Source organism: Plodia interpunctella, chromosome 24 (genome assembly GCF_027563975.2).
Source record: "Plodia interpunctella isolate USDA-ARS_2022_Savannah chromosome 24, ilPloInte3.2, whole genome shotgun sequence".
Classification (NCBI taxonomy): domain Eukaryota; kingdom Metazoa; phylum Arthropoda; class Insecta; order Lepidoptera; family Pyralidae; genus Plodia; species Plodia interpunctella.
The window spans coordinates 4,751,330-4,775,845 of NC_071317.1; the positions used below are offsets into that span (position 1 = coordinate 4,751,330).

The 24,516-nt window shown below is 32.4% G+C and overlaps 1 protein-coding gene across 2 annotated transcripts in view; it reads left to right on the forward strand.

Moving 5' to 3' along the window:
* Window positions 1-7,255: 7,255 nt before the first annotated feature.
* The window catches only part of NPFR (Neuropeptide F receptor), a 55,606-nt gene continuing 38,345 nt past the window's right edge, over window positions 7,256-24,516 (forward strand). For both annotated transcript variants that reach the window (XR_008405855.2, XM_053763486.2), the window contains exon 1: window positions 7,256-7,698. Coding sequence is in view for 1 of the 2 variants with exons in the window: in XM_053763486.2 (XP_053619461.1) it covers window positions 7,678-7,698 (21 nt within the window). In the remaining variant the exon portion in view is untranslated. The remainder of the gene's footprint in view (window positions 7,699-24,516) is intronic.

A 24,516-nucleotide genomic window follows, 5' to 3' on the forward strand; every position in this document is an offset into this window, starting at 1 on the left:
TTTGAGAATGTTTTCTTGTACTTATTTTTATAACAGTTAATCTCGTCCTACTTAATTATAATTTGAAGCAGCGGTGGTGCAGTGACGAAGACCACTGAGATTCGAAAGTTCACAGTTTCGAATCCTGCTCGTGACACACGAATTTCTATACAAATCTGACTTATGTAAAGTAGTTTTCTTTGACCATCACTACTGGATTTTGTGTCGAGGGATGTCAATCTAAATAGACATAATGACTGTAATTAAATGGTACAAAAATATCTACAAAAAAATATTTTTTTTGGTCAAATTATTATTTGACCCAAAAAACAAATTTTTTGTAGATATTTTTGTCACATTTAATTATTAATTATTATTAATTTGTTAATTAAATTTTGACCCAAAAACCTTATTGGAATTCCTAATGGAATAAAGGTTTTTGGGTCAAAATTTAATTATCTGGACAAAATTGAAACTACGGATGGTAAAAAAATCCTCGAAACATCTTCGAGACAAAGGCAATAAAGCTGAGATACTTTGTTTGAAATGTCGTAAAATTGTTTAATTTATTTAAGATTTTGGCTAATCTTTTAAGTATCATAAATTTCATTAATACAGGTTTTTTTTCAGTTTTTCCTGTCCCGTCCGTTTGTCATCATATATTTCTAGTTTCACCTTTCGAAAATTTCCACGTCACCATCGCTCTAGTACCTACCTACGATAATGTATTATTGTTAGAACATTCTCATTTGTAAATATTCTTTTGCTCTTTTATTATGTTTGACAACTAAGTCAACAACTTTTGATTTCTTCCCGATATTTTCCCTCACCAAAAATTTCGTATCGCATATCCAAGTTTTAGCCATACATCTTAATGTCTCAGTTGTAGAGGTGAACTCGAAATTAATCTTACACAGATTCATTTGATCTGATCTTGACATTTTTAACCCTAGTCTATCTCAGTTTAAAAAATCTTTAAACATAGCATTGAATATGTGATCGTCATGATCTTTCTGTTTTTGTATTATATATTTATAGATATATATGTATATTTATATTATTTATGCGTGTTTACTTATATAATATCAATTTATTCTACTGTATAAATTTAGGCTTGCTTACACGAAATTTATTTTGTTCTTCTGTGTACACTTTATTGGATTATAAATTAGTTTGATAATTATTGTTAAATCAATATTCTGTACTTCATTGTCAGTAATCTGTTTGTGTGCCTTTTAAATAAAATAAGAACTGTCTGTAAAATAAATAGTGATTATAGCCGATTGTGTCGAGCCACAACTCGTAAGCAACGCGTGGGCAACACATCTTAAAAGCTAGACCTTTTAAATCCCCAAGAAAGGAATTACTTTTTCTATTCTTCAATGTTACTTTTGCCCTTTGTCAAACAGCTGGACAAGCTTGATGGTTTTTACATATAGTTTATCTTTTCTATTCACTCTTGAGGGGTCAGCAAAACATTTTATTACGTACCAGCTGTCCCCAGCTGTTTTAGTGTCCACTTTACGACCGCTTTATTATCAACGTTTAATGTAATTTCTTTAATGTAGTGTGAATTCCGTCCATTTCATTTTGTGGACGAAAATTTAACAAAACTGGTGTAGATAGCATTCCAAATATGTTGACGCAGATGGCGAATAGTTTGTCTAAGTGATCTATTCTCATATATTTTATGTATAGATTAAATAAATATATAAGGACAAATCACACACAGATTGAGTTATTTTATACTAGATATTGCCCGCCTTCGCTCCCGTGGGAATTTTGAGATAAAATATAGCCTACAGCAATCTTGGATTATGTATCTTTCTAATGATGAAAGATTTTGGAAATCGGTTCGGTAGTTCCGGAGATTACCCGCCTCAAACATACAAACTCACAAAAAGCTTACCTATATAGATAATAGTATAGAAGTATACATATTACATAATGATACAATTGACCTAACCGAGGATCGAACCCGGGACCTCCAGTGTAGCAGTCGGAATCCAAAAAAAAGAATCCTGGATTTGTATATTGAATTTTTTCCATGAATATTTTACAAGTAATATTTATTTTTCGCAAAATTATTTGTTATCGTTATTTTGTGCTTATAAAATACGTGTATTTGTTGGCGTAATATTCATGAAGTTGGTTGTTGGAATAATATATCAAAACTTTTGCTACGTTTATTATCTATTTGTACCTTTATGAAGTATATTCAGGACTATTCTAAACATTTATCCACGTCAAATTGTTAACCTTGGATTGTATCCGTAGTTGAAAATAAACACAAATTGGTAGAACCAATATAATTTCATCCAATCAAACTACGAAAATAATTCTCAAATTGTCAAAAATTTCCGTCTTCTAGTTCATAGAATTTGGAATAATAGAAGAAAATAGAAGTGTCCCTAAATCAGGACCACTCCAAATCCTCTCGTGAATGTCATACGAGGCGACCAAGAGACATAGCCTTGGCTGCTGATAGATAACAACAGCATTCCTAAGGAGAATTGATGTTGTTATGGCTGGTTTAAAATCACAAGCAAATCTTTAATTTTTTTTTAAGTTGTTTCTTTACAAGAATAAGAAAAAGAATGACGTAAGTAAGATGAAGTAAGTAACAAACAAACAAACACACAATCAATCGAACTTAATTTCCGCTTATATTTGAATTTTCTTTTGTAAATATTTCTGTAATTTTTCACAACCAAATAACTATAAAGACAACAAATAGAACTTTTACGTGCCTCAATATTCAAAACTCCATGAATAGGTCTTTCCTAAATTATTTTTGTTTACGATGACAGCGGTCATCACAGTACTAACACCAGTGGCGACTGTATCATTTTATTCACAAATATTTTAAGATTCCATAACGATATTATTAATAATAGTTTTCTTTTCATTTACAGATCAATATTTATTTAACACTCAAATGCAACAAAAAATTAACAATCATTATATTTATATGGTAATCATGTGTAATTAGAAAATAACTAAATAAATAAATAATAAAAATAAAATAAATATATATATGGACAAATTACACAGATTGAGCTAGCCCCAAAGTAAGTTCTAGACTTGTGGGATACTAACACAACCATACTATATTTTATAACATATACATATATAGATAAAGATCCAAGATCAGAGCCAATCAGAAAACGATCCTTTCCATCATGAACCGACCGGGTATCGAACCCGGGGCCTCTCGGTTCGGAGGCAAGCACTTTACCACTGCGCCACCGAGGTCGTCAAAACAAATATTAAAGATGTGTAAAAAAATTAAACATGCAAAATGAATATAGATACTAAATATTTTTTGGGAAATTGAAATATCTTGAAACAAAATTTATAGGTTTAGTTTGAGTTTCGATAAAAAAACATGTGGAAACATTTTTATACTTAAAAAAAATAGTAATTGAAATTTCGATCAATCAAAAATATAGAAAATAAACATATTATAAATATTTTTACTCTAAGTAATTTTAAAGTACTCAACTCAGGCTCAACGCTTTAATTACTTACTGCAATAAGAGATACAGTTCATGATTTTCAGGTCATGATTGTGCACTTTCGAAGTGCAATACTGGTTTTCGTTGAGTTCATAAAAAAACTAACATAAATCACAGGTATGCAACTTATGTCGATTCGCCACGATCACGATCGGACGAATGTATACGAGCCAAAAAAAACAGTTTTCGCAAAAAAGCTATTGCATGTTGTTTCAGCTGGTGAACAAAATAAATAAAAAATGGGTAACTAATTTTGTTGTGTTTAAAAATTATCTATTAATGTTAACCTGAGAACATTGGTCTATAATTAAATACATTTTATTACAATCTGTTCGTTAAACCAGAGCATTATCTATCTTTTATAAATTACTCGCTTTTGAACGCGGTTTCGCCCGCGTGAATTTCGCACGGGAACAATATTTTTTCCGGGATATTATGTACGCTATGTCCTTCTCCATACTTCAAACTATATGTATGAAAAATTTCAAGAAGATTGGTTCAGTAGATAGAGCGTGAAGGGGTCACAAACTATTTTATATTTAATTAATTTTATAAATCTTATATTATGAAGCTATAGATTACATATATACACTTTTGAAAACTGACATCAGAATGAATAAATAAAAACTCGACCCTAAAACGAATATAGGAAGGAAACAGTTTAATGAATTCTAAATATTCTATAGTGAGTCAGGATTGATTAACATCTTAATTAGTGTGTATAAAAGCCTCAAATTTAGTCGAAAGCTCGCTCGATAATTTAGTGAATAAATTAAGCTCAAATTGTATGATGCTTTGGGCTATTGAAGTTGGCAAATGAAGTTTATTATGCATATTATATTGCGTGAATTTCCCACGGGAACATTTATTTTTCCGAAATGAAAGGTACCCTATGTCCTTCTTCATACTTCAAACTACATGTGTGCAAAATTTCACGATAATTGGTTGAGCAGATAAAGCGTTAAGAGGCAACAAATAACCAAACTTACTTTCGCATTCTAAATAATACAAATATGAAAGTAAGTTTGTTTATTTAGGATATACTTAGGGTATTTATATTGATGTCTCTAACCTCTTAAACTATCGAATTAGTCCTCTTTGTATATCAATAGGAAAAGAAAAAGGACAAAAAATGTCCTACTTGTTTTTATAATGCCCTTAGTACAAAGGAGATTCGAAACATGACAATATCACACCATCATCATTGGAAATTGTATTGTTGTTATAACAAAAATTATTTTCCTTTTATCATTAGAACAATAGCTATATCACCCAGGAAGTAATTAATATAACCCATGTTATAAATACATACATGTGTGTCAATCGCGAGTGACGTGGATACCAGTATGCTTGCTAAATTACTAGCCGTGCAACTGGGACCGCTGTAAACTGGGACCACGATCCCAGTCGCCAGATACGCGGTCCCAATTTGAAGCAGGCCCAGTTGACAAGCGAAATAGTTACAATAACATAATGTTATTTTAAGACCAGCTAAAGTATACATATTTGCCGAAAAGAAAATTGTCGGAAATTGGTCAATTTCTGAAACTCGATATTGAAAGTAAACATATTAGGAGCAATCATAGTTGTTTACAGTGGGAATGCGATAATATTTACCTTCCAATATAAATTGTATATTTAGTTACAGAGAGATACGAAATTATCTTCATCAGGTTTCAGGAAAATGACTCTTAATTATTATCATGGCCATTTTAGCTGTGTTTATTTGTAATCTATTGCACACAAAAAAAAACACTTACAAAGAAAGGCAGTAGTAAAAGAGACGAGTATAAAGGCGGACTTATCCCATAAAGGGATTTCTTCCATTCAACCAAGTATTTGAAAGAAAATTAGTAAAGTAAACGTGTATAATACGAAGAAAGTAAACGGAACGAAAGGTAATAGCTACAAAAAAGCAATGTATTTCGTAAATACATGCAGATATAATTGTATATAAATAATATAAATCTAATAAATACCTACCTTTATATAAATATACATTATAATATACACACTCCAATTTTTGAAGCAAATTCATTGTGTCTTTTCAGCTGTGTTTTGAAGGTTAAAGTTTTCTGTACTCTATTATACGTAGGTATTAAAATAGCTTTTATATTACACTCCAAAGAAAATTTGCCTAGAAAATGCCACAGGCTTTCTATTAATAGATTGACAAATAGCGGATACAGGTCAGGCTTTCTATTAATAAATTGACAAATTAATATCGGATACAGGGTCATTTATTTTTTTATACTTTATTGCACAAAATCCTGCTAATCCTAAGAATATTATAATTACGAAAGTTTGTGAGGATGTATGTATAGGTATATGCATGTTTGATACTATTTCACGTAAACGCTACTGGACGGATTGTTATGAAATATGCTTACTATGGGCAGAATAGAACCTGAAATATAACATATGGGTATGGTACTTTTTATCACAAAATTCCGTAGGCGTAGCTAGAATTATAAATGCGAAAGTTTGTGAGGATGCATGTGTGCATGTTTGTACACGCAAATTCTATTGAGGAGATTGTTATGAAATGTGGTACATGCGTAGAATATAACCAGGAATAACACATAGGGTACATTTTATCCCAAAATTCCTATGGGGGCTAAGCGCCCGGGCGCAGCTAGTCTATACTATTATTATAAAGAGGTAAGCGTTTGTGAGTTTGTATATTTGAATATTTGAGGAGGGTAATCTCCGAAAGTACCGAACCGATTTCAAAATATTTTTCACCATTAGAAAGGTACATTATCCAAGATTGCTATAGGCTATATTTTATTTTAAAATTCCCACGGGAGCGAAGCCCCGGGCTAGTTCTAGTGTAATATAAGTAAGAGGCGGAATACCCACAATGATACAAAACATCCACGGATACAGAGTGGTTGTTCTAGGATAGAACTACAAGTCACGGTACGTCAAGTTATACTACATAAATCTATATATGATTATGCAACCAATTTGCAATGATAGGTTGAATTAATGTCAATTGTGAATCCTAATTCATTTGCATGTCTGCTGATCATAAGGCGAAGTGCGTCCGTAACAATCAATAAATAAATCATTCCAAATATGTACTAATATTTTATGATAATATTTGGATGACTTGTATAATGCAATGTGTCATTGTTTTTCTGCTTACAAATGAACGCATTAGCTTATTTTTAATTTCTTTTTTTTTTCTAATCGAATGTATTTATTCTGTCATGCCTATGTCAGAGTTTCAAAGCTTCTTACATGAGTTTTTGACCGTCACTTCTTGGCAGTAGTCAAAAGAAAAAAGTAAACTGAAGACGACGAACTAATTATCCTCAATTCTTCATCGTTCCTTACATAGTATAAAACAAAGCTCTACTGCGTCTATCTGTCTGTTCGCGATGAACTCATATCGCGAACTTTCGTATTAAATACTTATTAATAGGACAGGATATAATCACATGTGGATGTCTAATTAATAAGTTAATTATAATAGAATTAATTATAAGACCCCCCTTTAACTGATAAAGATTTAGAACGGATACCTAAAGAAAAAGAACTTTCATCAACAGTATTTTCTCAGAAATTTGATGTTAAATTCCAAAACTTATTTTTCTCAAGGAAAATTACTGAAAAATTATAAGTTTCCGATACCTATGGCAAATGACATACGCGCCATTTGCACGTGAAACAAGCTAGTTCTACGAAATATTTTATGCGCGGTTGCCAAAACGCTGCTGGTTTCATTCAGTATCCGCCCAACCTTTGTCAATCCTTCAGTCGAGTTTCAGCCACCAGGGGAGACAGACGTGAGCGCTCCATATTTCACTTCGTATACGCTACGTAAACTTTTCATTACTAATTCAAAAAATTAAAACTAATTCTCATTCTTTATTCTTAAAAAGTTATATTCATCAATATAATTTTGTTACTGGCCACTTTATATTAAAAACTATCACTAGCCGTTTAAGTTTTGCGCATTCGAAAAGTTTTCGAATTCCAAACATTTTTCTGTGACAATAAGTGAATGTGACTCGTGCAAGTTTTACCGATGTTTGTTCTAATGTAATAGTGTTTCACATTCAAAATAGGTTTGAAAGAAGAACATGATTTGCGGCCTTATAATCCGTGTATCGGTGACAACGTAAATTGGACGTTATGTCATATATTTATAAAGCGGATATTCACAGCCCTGATGCCTTATTATGATGAAACGGTAAGTGTATATTTTTTAATTATATTTTTTACATAAATCGCATATCATAAATGAGATTTATTGTAACAAAACTGTGCAAAAATAGCTTGTTTTTATCAAATAGGTGTAATTTATTCATGTTGTACACTTTTTATTCGTTTTAAATCTTGACACATTGAAGATAAACTTGTAACTTGACTTATCAATATTTCATTGTATGAACATATTGGTACTTGACATAAACCAATACAGATAGGTATTATGTCGTTAAATCCAACATATGTATGTGATAAAGTTGAACCCAATTTAGAAACAGAAGGAAAAAAAATTCTGACGAAATTAGCTTATTACCATTCGATAGAAAATTCATTGAAAATTCGCCGCTATCGCCAATGTTTAAGGCCCATATAAATAATGTGGCGTGTGATCGATTGTACATAGGCATAATTACCTATATTTTAATTATATTCTGATGAAATGTCACCGAAAGATGCTTTACCAAAACCACCATAGGTATTTGTTAACGTTTAGTCCCAAATTTCGAATTTAAATATAAAATTTAGACAAACGTAAAAGAAATTATACAGATATTTTTTTTATAATACTGAGCAAGCAAAGGCAATTACTCCTCGTATGTCTGCATACGGCTCACCTGATGATGTCTAAAGTTGGTCATTAAGTCAGCATTTATACCATATTAGTAAATACAGTTTAAATAAATAAACACCCTATCGTCGCACTTTAAGATGTTATGAGTTTGTCATTTTGTAGTTCAAATCTTTTCATTCTGGGCGGGTAATGTTTTTAGCAAGCGCTCAACTTCGTCGTGTTGTGGAAATTAAATTTAAACAATATATAAAAACGTTATGATAAAATGTCTTTACTCTAAAGAGAGTGCTAGGGACTAAACTATATAGGTACCAGTTGTTTCTTTTCCCACGAATATAGTGAGAAGCGATCAAGGAAAATTGCGATCTAAGAAGGGTTTCTTTGTATAATAAAAAAAAAAAATAGCAGACAAAATGACAAATCCTTCTATTTTTGTCATGTTTTTATGTGTGATATCTCTATTATGTAATGTAAAAACTTAAAGTGTAATTATATTATTGAAACATCGATACTTTTATCTTTTGCCAATCAAATGGATCCAAGAAATCAAAGCCATGAATCAAATGGATATTAATTCAAATTGTCAGTTGTTATGTTCTTTAATATGTTTTTGAAATAATTCGAAGCTAAAACCTTTCCCTTCCACCACCGGCGGCTCTCAAAAACATTTCAATATTCTCCCAATAAGCAGATAGTCGGTCATCCTATCATAAAAACACGAAAAGTGGTTTTATCCACTACTTATCTGGCATATTAATCACACCCACTTTACACAGTTCAGATAAGTGTATAGTACAATATCGAACGTTACTCTTGTATAGAATTGACTCTTATCGGGGTATCTCCGAGCGTGGTTTTAAAGTGGACTACTTACTTTATTTATATACTATTATGCTATGTAATTATATCAAAATGTTACTCATAAATTAGACCTCCACAGGCTTTTTCACGTCATATTCTCTAGACTTGGCTCTCGTGAGAATTTAGAGATAAAAAGTATCATATGTGTTATCCAGGTTATATTTTATCCATGTACCAAATTTCATAACAATCTGTCCAGTAGATTTTGCGTGAAAGAGTAACAAAAATTTATACATAGTACTTACATCCTCACAAACTTTCGCATTGATAATATTAGTAAGATTTGCCAAAGCTATACGCATTTCGGAACCACCACTCCTGAGAAGAAATCTATACTATTATTATAAAGAGGTAAGCGTTTGTGAGTTTGTATGTTTGAGGCTAGTAATCTCCGTAACCACCGAACCGATTTCAAAAATTCTTTCACTTTCACAAAGGTACATTATTTAAGATTGCTACAAGCTATAATTCCTATGGGAACGAAACCCCGGGCAAGAACTTGTGTTTAATATTATTGGAAAGTGAACGAACGTGATAAGTATAGGCTTCGTGCTACCAAATTGTAGGTCTATATTGTGCCAGACGAACTTACCATTTTTTATAGCAGATCAATCTATATCAACAATTTTACTTTTATTTATTCACTGGCGGCCCGTCCCGGCTTCGCTCAGGTAAAAACATAATAAATTATACACTAAACCTTTCTCATGAATCACACTATATATTGGTTTTTGAGTTTTTGAGTTTTCATGCGGTTTTTGAGTTTATCGCGAACAGACAAACAGACAGACGCGACAAACGACTTTGTTTTATAATATGTAAGGATGTGAGTTAAGGCGATTACTCCTCGCACACTATGACCACCTCACATTTTGATTTTTTTTATTTCTTAGCGAAAATTTTGAAAATATTTTAACAGATTATGCCTCAATAGATAAAGAATTTTAGTAAGTACAAAGTATTATAGATATGAATAAAACTTAAATAAAAGAAAGTAATACATTTAAGGTGGCGCTAGTGTGCGTGGAGTAATCGCCTTAATTTATTATATTTATATTAACATAGTATTAGTTTTGTGTGAGTTTTTATTTTACGTCCTTGAGCAAAAAAGAAATACATAAACGAATATTTTGCTCTATGCTCTAAATTTTAGGCGGCACACAGTTTGACATTATGATTCCAATCATGTTTTTGCAAATAAATAATCTTTGTCTTTGCCTTATTAAATATTTGCCTATTTAAAAAGCTTTACAAGCATGAATAATGAAAATATTAATGTGTCTCTCTGGCGCTCTCTAAAAATAGATTTCTAATTGACAATTCTAATTTAAACGGAATCACGAATCGATTTATATAAGGATTCGATACAAATAGACCAGCTGTACAAATTTTGTCAAGACTTTCACAGAGGATTAAATATTATTGGTCTATGCCATAGATAAAAGAAATATATATATAAAGATCTATGTAAATAAGGTGGTATATGTAAATGCTCTTCTAAATACTTTTAATTATATACTAAACAATTTAAAAAAAAATTGTTGATTGTTGTAAAAAAGTAAATTTTTCACTTCTTAAAGTAGGAAGATAGGATTAGCAATATTAAAATTTAACAACAACGGTAACCTACTGTTTTGTGTTTTAGTTTAGAATAAAATAAATCAGATTATTAAAGGCAATCAATATTAAGTTAAATAAGTTTTTCAAATAAATTCTAATTGAATGCGTATTACAGCGAAAAGTCTTCGTAAACACATCGAAACCGGAAAATTCCGGTTAGAACCGGCTATTTCCGATATAAAGGGATACTGCGGGTCGTTCCTCGACAGATAGCTATTAAATGTAATGCTAGCCTTTGGCAGCAATGGGTAAAAGACCGCCCATAACTGGATTTGCAAATAACGCCACATTTCGACCCTAGGAAGACGAACGGCTGAAACTGAAAATATCCGGTTTTCGCCGGATCGTAATCCATTTCTAGCCATTGATAGACATTTTCACCTACACTGGGTTGTCTGTTAGGTACGGAAAAGTCTGTATTATGAATGTGTGAACGTGAATCGATCGCTTTTCGTATAATAATAAGATTAGGCGCAGGTATAGGCACTTGCTCAGTCGAGTAAAAGTAACTGAAAGCGATTAAATGTTGCAAATAACTGATGCAAAGGAGTCCTTGCACATGAGTGGATAGTGAGAATCTCAATCCCATCAATAAGCTGGATATCTAGGTAATCGAGTATCGCGGCTCTTGACTCTGTCTACCTCGTGCAGGGTAAAACACGAGGATCATCTGTGTGTGTGTCATCCTATTAAGAGTTAGATGGCTGAGGCATGAAAAAATGTTTATTCACTTGGATGACGTAATAATCTGATTAAAAAAGTAATAGAAAGCAAAATAGAAGTGAAAAAAAAAAAGGTAGTCAAGAAACTTTTATACAGACTAAAGAAATGGGAGAGCAAGAACACTCCCGGTCAAAACTATGACTGAGGAAAGAGAGATAAGGTTATAGAATTAAAAATAAACTATTAATAATAAAATTACTTTGACAATTTATTTACGTGACATAACAACAATCCTCGGCAGAACATCAACGATTTTAAGAAGACAAAAATAATACTTACAAACGTTAAAGTGAACAAACTCGTGGAATTTTTTTGTGGCTTGCTCCAGGCAGTTGTCAGATCAGATTTATTTCACATTAATCTTGTTTGCGAATCGAATATTATATTACTATGAAACGGCGAAATTTGTGATAAATGTTAAAACTCAAAATCAAATCATTTATTCAGAAATTCACAGGCACTTTTTCACGTCATATTCTAAATTAAATTATAAGTATTTACCAAAGCTATCCTATCGCACAAATAAATAAATAAATAAATGTTAAACTCAAAATCAAATAATTTATTCAGAAATTCACAGGCACGTTTTCACGTCATATTCTAAATTAAATGATAAGTATTTACCAAAGCTATCCTATCGCATAAATAAATAAATAAATAAATAAATAAATAAATAAATAAATAAATAAATAAATAAATGTTAAAACTCAAAATCAAATCATTTATTCAGAAATTCACAGGCACTTTTTCACGTCATATTCTAAATTAAATGATAAGTATTTACCAAAGCTATTCTATCGCATGTAGGAAGAATTAGTTTGGCCTAGGCAAAACTAGTTTATCCTGCATATATAACAAATAGGTACTGAACCGAAAACGCTGGCCACCAAAATCTTCGCAATAGACTGTGACTATATTTTGTAATGGAAAACTGTAATACTTTCCAATAAATTCCTTTATCTAGTGTAGAATAATTTTGAGAGAGATTTTTTTTAGTTTTCGCTAATCAACAAAAGAAATTGGTAAAAATGAGATGATAGCACATATTGTGCAGTTATGTTCGGGATTCATGCATTGAACAATACTTCGCTACAACTACAACATATATAATATATTTTATGTCGAATGGTGTTGATGGCAAATCGATAATACACGCGACATTGACGCTTCTATTGCATCATAATTCCAATTTGTATGCTGAAAAGGTATGACAAGACTTACATAAAGACAGCAGGTACCTCTTCCAACAAGATCAGAATAAACTCTAATGCATTAGAGTGTATAAAAAGTAATAAAAGTAAACGTTTTCTACATCTACTCAGTTAAATTACATTTTATATTTAAAACTGGTTCTTGGAGAACTGTTATTTTCTGCATTTTATTCTGAATGCATCGCGTTTTTATTATTAACACTGCATAAGTGAGCGACTGTTTAATGCATATTTTGCTAGATATATTGTCAGTTTCAAACGTTTTCCCAAACACTACAAGGACTTATTAACATTCTTACTACAACAAGCCAACTTTAATTTATATCTAGCAGCATCTCGGGGCGTCGCATTCGTGGGATTTTCGGGATAAGTACCGAAGTAAGTAACTTATGTGAGAATATATGTTTGTTACTTTTTTACGCAATATCTACTGGGCAGTTTGTTATGAAATTTGGTACATGGTTAGAATATAACCTGGAATAACACATATGGTACTTTTATCCCGAAATTCTCACGGGCGCGAACCTCCGAGGCGGAGCTAGTATAAATAATAACCTTACGTATGATCATGGCAACATAAATTATGTAGGGAGAATCATTATCTCAAGAAATAGGGTGTTTCGGTCGAGATTGCTCTGCATGATGACTGCTATTTATTCTGTCGTTATGACTACCAACGAGAAATCATAAAAAAATGTAATATAATCAGCTTTTGCCCTCGGATTCGCCCGCGTGAATTTCTCTTTGCGAAAGTGGAACAGACATGATTTTCATACAAACTTTCACCCCCCATTTGTGGGTTGATATTTGAAAAAGTAGCCTATATCGAATATCCAGCGGTTAAGCTACGAAAACGTAACAAACAGACAAACCTTTGCATAGGTATATATTTTTACTAGCGGCCCGTCCCGGCTTCGCTCGGGTAAAAACACAGGTAATAAATTATACACCTAAACCTTGCTCAAGAACCACACTATCTATTGGTGAAAACCGCATAAAAATCAGTGGAGTCGTTTTTGAGTTTATCGCGAACAGACCGACATAAGGGCAGAGGACTTTGTTTTATAATATGTAAGGATAAATAAATTCTAGCTTAATATTTTTAGTTTCTTTTTCTACATATTTTCCACGAAATACCAATGACTTTTTAAAACTGAAACAATTATTTAGATTTTTAATTAAGTAATAAAAAAGAATATCTAAAAATAAAATAAATAAATTCTCTTGACGATTATGTAAAATATCTTTAAAAAAAACCCTTGATTAAATTCTCAGAAAAAGATCTTAAGACAAGATAAGTAACGCTGACAGCTTCCCACGAAATTCGAGTGTCTTGACAAATTAATTTGAATAAACTGAAATAAGACAGAGGGAAAATTTTTCATAATAGTATTATATTGCATTGTAAACAGAAAACTGGTTAAGCGCGAGTTGAACTTGTGTGTCACGTATCGAGGGTTCCGTGCAATGTCAGTTTAATGTTTTTATTCGATTATTACTACTAGCGCCATCTAGTGATGTTATGGTGAACTATTTTCCGTAATAAACTATATTAAGTTTACCACTTAATTTTCAATTTATAGAACCTTTTCCTTACAGCAATGAACTATATTTTGTTGTTTGTTTTTTTTTTTAATATTTTGCTCTTTATTTCAGAGATCCAGGGTCAGAATCAATGGTAAATTTCCGTCTTTTTTTCATGAATAATAACATGTTATTTAGAAAATAAGAAGATGTAATTGAAACTGTCCATTTTACGATAATAACCAAAACTATTTGAAATCCTTATAACGAGTCTTTGTTTGATATGACACAAAAAAAATATTGCAATTTTGTTTATTTCTTAATTTACGTCGAATTTTCACACAATTTCAATGTGGTTCTGCGATGAGGCGTCGACGGATGTCAACATAATGGAGGACGACGCAGCGCACGAATGGGGCGTGGCTCTCAGACATACTTAAATATATATTCCTGGAATTTTTGGCTCTGGTGAGTGGCAAATTAATCTTCTCGGCTTCGTATAGAATTCACTATACTATAGGGTTTCATTGGTGTGCCCTGTGCTAGTGCAGTGAGAACATGTTAGATCATCAATACAATTTGTTCCCGTGGGAATTTTGGGATACAAAATACCCTATATGTTATTCTACCCATATCCCAAATTTCATAATAAGCCGGCGTGTAGATTTTGCGAGAAAGAGTAACAAACATAAATACACACATACATCCTCACAAAATTTAGCATTTGTAATATTAGTAGGATAGTTACAACATCAAAATGAAAATCTATTTCTGAAATGGTTGGAAAGCGTCGACATGCAAAATAGAAGTTTATTACAAAGAAACATTGTTATTCTTGACATTCAAATTTGTTTGCTAATAATGTTAAAAGCCCAAACATGCTCCATATGTTAGCGATTGTTTTTATAGGCCAAGCTTCGATAAAAGCTGCTTAACGATCGGCCGAAGTTGAAATGTTATTGTCCAATGTTGAAATATGATTTGGTGATTTAATTGTTTGCCGTACGAAATGGCGAGAAAATTGTGAGGCCTATGGCCAGAAGAGACGTGGACAGAACAAGTTTATTAGTTAGACAAATTAAAAATACGACCACGACTTTTAATATTTATTTCGCTACAACTTTTGAACGGCTTAACCGATTTTAATCAAATATATTTATCTAAGAATCACCGCATCAAAATTAGCTATCAAATAAAAAATGCGCATCCAAATCGGTTCACCCGTTGATGAGCTAACGGTGCCACGTATACGGACAGACATATACACTTAGCGGTCAAACTTATAACACCCCTCTTTTTTCGTAGGGGATTAAAATTAAGGAAAAATATTCGAGAAGGATTAGCTGAAAATAACGAATTATTTAGCAAAAAAGAGGTCTAGGAAGTTCAGAGAGTATCCAACAAGTCCAGTCAGTTGATTTCATCTACAGTTAGGGTGAGTTGCACCGTCAAATTTGGCGTTGATTTTTACCGGCGCGCCGCCGCTGACGTTTATGCCAAATGTCGTAAGTACTTTGCGTTTTTCTGCGCACGTTAAAGTCAACTGTGACGGTGCAACCCACCCTTAAACGTTGAAGTAAGTAAATTAATGCCAATGATTTTTTATCTTTGGATACGGACGATCGTATCTCGTATCTAAATCGCCTTATCAAACTGTAAAATACTTAAAGATTCCTCTAAAATTAAATATAGAAACTGATAAAGAAAATATCAGTTTTATTTTTATTTCCTGTTCTTGAACAATTTTTCAAAGAACCAATTTACAGATTAAAGTATAGTCAACCGCATGTCATGTTACCTACGAGTCTCTTTGCTGGTAGGTAATAGAGGCGATTTTGATATTGTATAGGCTTAATAGCTTAATATGTTGACTGTATACAAGAAGGTGTTAAATAAAGCGAATTGGCGAAACCTTCTTGACATTTTGTAACAACCCAGTGCTGTCAGTTGGTGGAATTAATAAATTATACAAATATGCTAACTATATAACTTCGACGAAAATTTTATTAAATGCAGCTATACAATAGCTTCGTTGTGGCTTGTTAACGCGTATTTTATACAATACTAACTCTTGCCCGCGGCTTCGGCTGCGTGAATTTTATAGTAAAATCTCGGTTTATTCTTTTAAAAAAATTTATGAAGAGTATGTTTACCAATTTTCGCATTTTTATTTTGAAAAGTTCCATACAAACTTTCACCCCCTTTTTGAAGGGTTTGAGTTACTTGTTTTAGACCACAATAAATATATGTACTATAGAATTGCGTACACATAATAAAGCACTGAGCAGTGTGGCCAGATTGTTTTGTAAAAAATCGGGACGTCCTGATTTTTAATCTCTGGTTTTACTGTCTCGCGCGGGACAAGTCAGTCCCACTTTTTTGTGTTTACGAACAGGCCAAAAAACTCGCCTTCGTCATAGTTTACGTTAACATCATCGCACGCAATTATAAGATTAATTTGCCGTAAAGTATGTCTGAGAGCTATGCCCCATTCGTGCGCTGCGCGGTCCACTGCTCCACTGCGCCAGCGAGGTCGTCATTAATAATTAATATAATTAAGTGTTTACTCGCTCATTAGGGTTAAAAATCTGGTTTTGCCTAAAAAATCTAACAATGCGGCCTCTGGACGATGTGTGTGCCAAAGAAAGACCTGTATTTATTGATATTTGATCCACTTTATTGTTTTTTCTTTGTGATTTGTTGAACTATATATTAATTAGTGTTATTCTATTGGTGTTTTATTTGTTCTTTTGGTATTGTCTATTTTTCTTGAGTTGTTATGAAGCTTGTCTAGACCAATTTGATGTCGTCCTAGGTATGTCCTTTGCATTTCAAAAGAACATTATTTTTACTTGAAATGAAATACAATTTCCGAAACGCGACATACATAAAGATTTTTTTTCGTATACGGAGTTATTGCGACATTTTGTAATTATATGTTTTTATTAAAATGTAATTCCAAATTCCATATTCGTAAATAATTATTCAAATTTGGATTCAGTATAAATAAAATGCACATTCAAAATGGATTGAAATATTATTTTTCAGTACTTGTGTAATTACTTTATTTTTGAAAATAATAGCGATATGAAACTGTGTAATGACGTCATTAATTTTAATTCAAGAAATATTAATAATTTGACAAAAACTAAAATATTGAAAATACTTAAAATGCAGACAAAGTGCCGTCAAAATTATCTTGTACGGTAATTTACAAACCTACATAAATTTAATTTTTTACCCTCTCAAAACATGAGCACGGTTCTATAAATAACAAGAAAGACCTTTAAATTAACTTATTTTTCCAGTTAGAAAAATTCAAATAATATTATATAAATAATGTTGGAAACATCAAACAAGGACCTACTTAAAATGTCTCCTAAAACATTGTCACCGTATTTACTGTGTCAAACTGAGTTCAAGACGCCAACAAAAACAAACAAGTGTGAACAACACAAAATGGCGGACGCTTGTGCAAATTGTTAGCTATTAATTTCCGTTATGTCTTTGAGTTGAAATTGGCGTAGGTAACTTAATTATATAATGGATTTACTGGATTACCGTTTTAATGTATAATATTAAGAAGACAAAGTCGAGACAGTTTTGTTTTAGCCCTTTACACCGTACAAATGTAACGTACAAAAGTACGCCGCCATTTTGTGTAAACGTCAACGGCGCGCCTGTTAAAATCAACGTCAAATTTGATGGTGCAACTCCCCCTTACAATCAAAAATATATGTACGGTAAGTTAGTAAGTACGAGCTCTTTTGAGGAGTTCGTTCTCTTTCGTTCGTTCCCTAGTTGGGAGTTGATTCTGAGGGTATCATCAGTAGTACTTACTACTAATAATAAATTTCTTACCAAACGAAACGTGTATACAAAACAGTAGATATCTGCTTCTAAATTGTGTCGCAAGATTCTCGAACGAACAAACATACATTGTTAGTTACATACAGTAACATATATATTTCTTTACTATTCCCATAGAAAATACGTTTTTTGCTTGCATATGTTGTCCCACGGCTGGTTTAAGGAAAAAAAAATACACGTGCGCAAATTTATAGTACAGTCAACAGCACATCAAGTTACCCTGCATAAACCTCCATGGCGCGGTAATAGCGGCGAGTTTGCAATGAATTTGTGTAGGCTGATGTGCTGTTGACTGTACATACCGATGTAATTACCTTATGGTACTGGAAGTATTATACAGGGTGATTTCTTATACATTGGCATTTATATTTTATCTACATGCTCAGTCGATGGTACTGAACAACTTTTCTTATGGAAGCAACCTTGAAATCGCGAAAAAAAAATTAATAATTTTGATATAGATCAACTGATTTTTATCGCGATTTCGAGTCTATCTACCCCCATACTAAAAGTTGTTCACAATCATGGACTGAGCATAAGCATGTAGACAAAATATTGCCATCCTGTATAATCTGTGCTTTGCACTGTTCGGACGTGAAGCGCAAGATCCATTATAATAATTACAATAATAAAATACCTCCAGCAGATATGATATGTGTAGTGATAAACCTCGTCGCACATTAAAATGTTACATATTTTCATATTTTGTCTTCTATTTACATCTTCTATAAGGCGTTCATTAAGAGAAGCCTATTTCCAACAGTGGGAAAAAGAAAGCTATCAAAGATGATGATGATATTAATATTTCTTAAGCCTATTCTACAAAAAAAAAATATCGCAATAAGGCTAGGTATCATAATTGTATTGTATTGTTTGTCGTGAAAAATAAAAAATCAAGTTATTACAAACTTGGGAGAAGCTACAAAAAGACCATTATCTAAAATCAGAACAAAATAAAAACAAAGTTTTACAACTTAAACATCATCTCGCCTCTACTTAAAAGAATAACAAATTTTTAAAGGCTTAGTCACAATTTTGAACAAACGCGATTAACACTCTATCTCAGCAACCTTTACAGTTTATTCAACACTAGACGTTGCCCGGGGCTTCGCTGAGAATTTTGAGATAAAATATATAGTCTATAGCAATCTTGGATAATGTAATTTTGTAATGGTGAGAGAATTTTTGAAATCGTTTCGGTGGTTTCGGAGATTACTCGCGTTAAACAAACAAACGCTTGCCTTTTAAATTAATAATATAGATACATATAGTAACTGAGTGGGCGTCAACCCTAAACTGGAAAACGCCTGGTTCAGCGCCACGCCGTTAATTCCACTAAGAAAACACAGCAACTCGTTTCGCTCAAAATTTATGGATTATTTTTACAAATGCTTCGTTTTCTTTACAAATAAGAATTCGGATTTACGCGTTCCGTGTTACGCTCAAGGAAATATTGTTTGATACAGTCAGCAGAGGGTGAAGTCCGGGTTTGCATTTCACTTCTCACTATCGAATTGATTCGAAGTAAGACGCAGCGATCCAATCACATTGCGGTGTGGTTGTCGTTGCGTCACAACGGCGCATTGTGATTGGTTAAAAGTTGCTCTTCGGTGCTTCACTAATTGGTGCGCTTCGAGGAATTGGTACCTACGTCGGAAACAGCAATATAAAATCAGCGATTGCTTTTTGTTCCAAACCCCATTTATATGAAACCATAAACGTAAACATAACTCCTTCGTAAAAAGACATCATTTCAAAGCTGCGATGCCGTAAAAAAGTTCAATAGAGGTTTTTTTTTCAAACGAAACTCGGGAGTACCAGAATATTTTTGTATGGAAAACGGCTGGTTTATGCAAAATGGTCCTGTCGTCTTGTTTTTAATTTGCATTATTCGTAAAAGATGCTTTATTAAAACAATTCCAGGATAATTATTTACGGACGTATAGACAATTGGGTGGTTCGCAGAGCGTTTCGACCGCTGCGGTCGCGCTGTCATTACAATTTTTAGTATGTAATATGTAGTATAGTAATGTAAATTTTATAAATGTAAATAGTAATGTAAATTTTATAAATGATCGATTTTGGAAATGATTCCTAAGAAAATTGACGGATTGTAATGACCGCGCAGACGCAGCGGCCGCAACGCTCTGCGAACCAACCAATTAGATATACATCAACCTCTGTGGCCTATTGTTCATACAGTACAGTACACAGGAGGTCACAGTTTCCTATACCGGTCAGGTTAAGATGGAAAATGATATTTTTAGATATACCTGGGTTTCGGATGTTATTTATTTAATCGTATGGCGTATCATTCTGTAGCTATACTCGTATATATCACACTGATCTAGAACATGGTTCAGTGCTATACTTAACTATATATTTACATGATTTTGAATGTTTATCTATGTATAATATGTAATTGTGTTATAAAATATAGTATCGTAAAGTTAGTATCTATGTGTTATGAGATACTAACACTTTATAGTCGCGAACTTACATTGCGACTAACTCAATCTGTGTGGTTTACCTAAATACATAATATTTATTTATTGAGTGAGAAACTAAAACAATTTACCTATATTGGACTGTGTTTTCCTAGCTTGTAATGTAGCACTGAGAAAGAACCGATTAACAATTATTATGATACCATAATTCTCATTTTAACTATACTAGCGGTCCGTCCCGGCTTCGCTCGGGTAAAACCTTAATAAATTAACACCGAAACCTTCCTCGGGAACCACACTATCTATTGGTGAAAACCGCATGAAAATCCATGAAGTCGTTTTTGAGTTTATCGCGAACAGACAGACAGGCAGACGCGGCAGAAGACTTTGTTTTATATTATTGTAAGGATTCAATTAAAGCTACTTATTTTTTGTAGGATTTTGAAAGTATAGTGAGCAAACGAGTCTTTGGGTAACAAATACCACAGCCCGCCAATGAACGGTAGCTGTACTAATCCGATACGGGTCTCCGATTGGTTGCCGGCTTTTAATAAGTAATTATTTTATTAGTAATATTTTGGGTATCAAGAAATTATTTATGCATATATTTTATATCCAAAACTGACAATATATATGACATTTACCATACACATGTGTATGTTAAATGTCAGTTTTTTATTCCGATTACATGTTATGTAATCGGAATACAAAAACTGCTTACTAAATGTAATTTTGTTGCACAGCTGAACACAAATATTTATTTATTTTTTCCACACTTGTACAAATATTTGATTTAGCAATTTTGACTATTACGTTTCGGAAATCTTTCAGCTTTCCGGACAAACTTTTCTAAATCTCTTTTTGATACACGAAACGAAGCACAAAACCAATATGTATTTTATCTCAACCGAGCTGAAAGTTCAATCTACTCTCAGGGAATTCAATTCAATCATAAAAACCACACAAGAATATGTCAATCACTCGCAAAGAGAAATAAAATGGCAAAATATTTTTGTATGCAAAACAGAAGGATGTGTCATAGAGTTATATAAACCAGATAGGCCTCTATTATATATCTATGCATAAAAATTTAAGCCATAATGTAATAACATAAGCCATACTGTATTATGTCATAATGATTTTTAAGCATAACGCTCTTACACAACGGTTTAGGCATAAATATTTAAAGCGTAACTAACCTAACATTAAAAGTTAATTGTTAAATAACATTTACTCATATGACAAAAGTCAATTATGCCTTAGATCAATTATGCCTTAGATCAATTATGCCTTAGATCAATTATGCCTTAGATCAATTATGCCTTAGATCTATTATGCCTTAGATCTATTATGCCTTAGATCTATTATGCCTTAGATCTATTATGCCTTAGATCTATTATGTCTTAGATCTATTATGCCAAAACTGCGCCATGACAAAGAATATCAGGACAAAATAAATTATGCGAAAACCCAAGCTACACAGAAACTGTAGAAACAAAAGATGTAATGGCAAACGATGCTTAGAATTCAATTGTATTGAAATTGTATTGTATTGAATAGAATTCAAATGACGTATTTTATAATACAATAAACTTAAAAAATAATAATTTTTAACTCATTAAAAGCTCGTGCACAATGATCGCGTATGAATCGCGGACGCAGCACGATTATAATCTTTTTCTCGCTTTTATAATACATGGCGAATTAAAATTTGTAATGACACATATAAATTTTCATTAACACGGCTCAAAAGCTTATTTAACATTCAATATAGGTATATACTATATGTTTCCGGTTGATTCCCCAGCCGTTGAGCGTCTAGGTAGACGCTCAACACGCCACATAACTTGCTAACAAGCCCCAATTAACTAAGCAGCTTTTGTCGTTGTTACCGCTAATTATACCTATATACCTAACAATGATTGATATCAATATTATAATCACTTTTCTGATTCTATATTAAAGCAGAATGTTTGTCTTATTTATTTATAATATTTGTATGTATCTATATGTATTTATATATTTTTGTTTGTATTAAATTTTATATAGGTATACTTTGTATTTTATTTATGTACCTATTATATTATGTATTATATGTATTGACTTTTATTCAATCAAGCACCTATCGCTTTAGTTTTTCTCGAAGATTGATTGGTAGAGAATGCTTTTAGTGTGCCCATTGTACCAATTTTGGTAAACAAAGTTTGAATAAAATAAATATATAATATACAACATCTTATATAAAGCTGGAAATCTGTCTGTTCCGCTTCCACGGCTAAACACACAGCTGATTTAGGTCACTAAAGTCACAGAAAATAGGTGTGTCTGCGTCTACTTATCACTGAATATAGGTAGCAGTTAGTCGTAAAAGTCATATCGTATGGCTTAAGGTGACTTAAATAAATCTTGACAAGTGTTAGCTACAACAAACTCGATAACAAAGACAACAGGAATATCAGCTGTATCAATAATTTTTTAGCCATTTTACTGACGATTATGACAAAAAATACATATTGACCATCTTAACAAAGTCCCAATGTACGTGTTTACTGTTGAACTTGCATAATTTACGACCAAGGAATGGGAATTTGTCCATCTTGAACGTCTAGGTAGACGCTTAAAGACTGAGGAATTAATCGGGAACACGCTCAGATGAGACAAAGATACTTAATATCGTCGAAATATCAATTGCTCGCTCTCACACACCACCCTGTCCCAAGTTCACGAAATGCGATATCCAGTTCATTGTAAATCAATGTTGTTCTGTTTGCATCTCAGTTTATTCCCGTTGTGGGGCATTCTCGTTCCTTGGTCGTAAATTATGCAAGTAGAACAGTAGACAAATACTTGTTGGGACATTGTTAATATGGCTAATATATTTTCTTTGTGAGTATTATCAGGGAAACAGCTAAAACGTTACGGAAAATTAGCTGATATTCAGTGAATTCATTTCTTTCTTATCGAGTATGTTATAGCTAACACTTGTGTCACATTTGTCAAGTCACCTTTAAGGCATCTGACATATCTTGACACGCTGAGGTTTAGCCGAGTTGAGAGCGGAGCAAACAGACAGACTTCCGACTTTATATAAGTTGTACATATTATATACAAAAGCCGCTTAGGTAATTAGGGCCCGTTAGCAAGTTATGTGGCGTGTTGTCACAGTAATATATATTAAGCTTTATTAGTTCAATATCGTGTACCTATATACCAAACTACAACTAATTATATAGATGCTGGAGTTAAATAAGACATTTTCTCTCAAAGTCATTAGCCTTAACTGAGTTGCGCCAGTCAACTTTGATGTTAATTTTGAAGATAACCCAAAGTTCGCAATTGTATGTATTCAACTGGTCGCGCATTCAGTTTAATTATCTGACAATCACCAGTACTAACAGGTATTTATGCATTATCGCGAAACAGTTCGCTGAAATTTGTTGTATTTCGATTACACTGCTGGTTTTTCATTGCGTTAAATAAAAGCTCTCATACGTACTAATATTGGCATCGGATCAAAATATCAGATTATCATTGGAAATCAAACTTGAAAACCATTTGGTGTCATTCAATAACATGTATTCACATCACCTTATCAATAACTTTCGAGTCTTTTACTTACAGTTTTTCCATTAAAATATTACAATTACGTTTTTCATTGCGTTAAATAAAAGCTCTCATACGTACTAATATTGGCATCGGATCAAAATATCAGATTGTCATTGGAAATCAAACTTGAAAACCATTTGGTGTCATTCAATAACATGTATTCACATCACCTTATCAATAACTTTCGAGTCTTTTTTACTTACAGTTTTTCCATTAAAATATTACAATTACGTACCTACTTCTCTTTCAAGAGTACGACGTAAAAATTTTTACATAGTTTTTACATAGATAATATATGCCGGCCGGCTTAGACTTTTTTAAAATCGAGGTAATGAATGTCAGCAAAGGAATCAAAACAGGTGACAGCT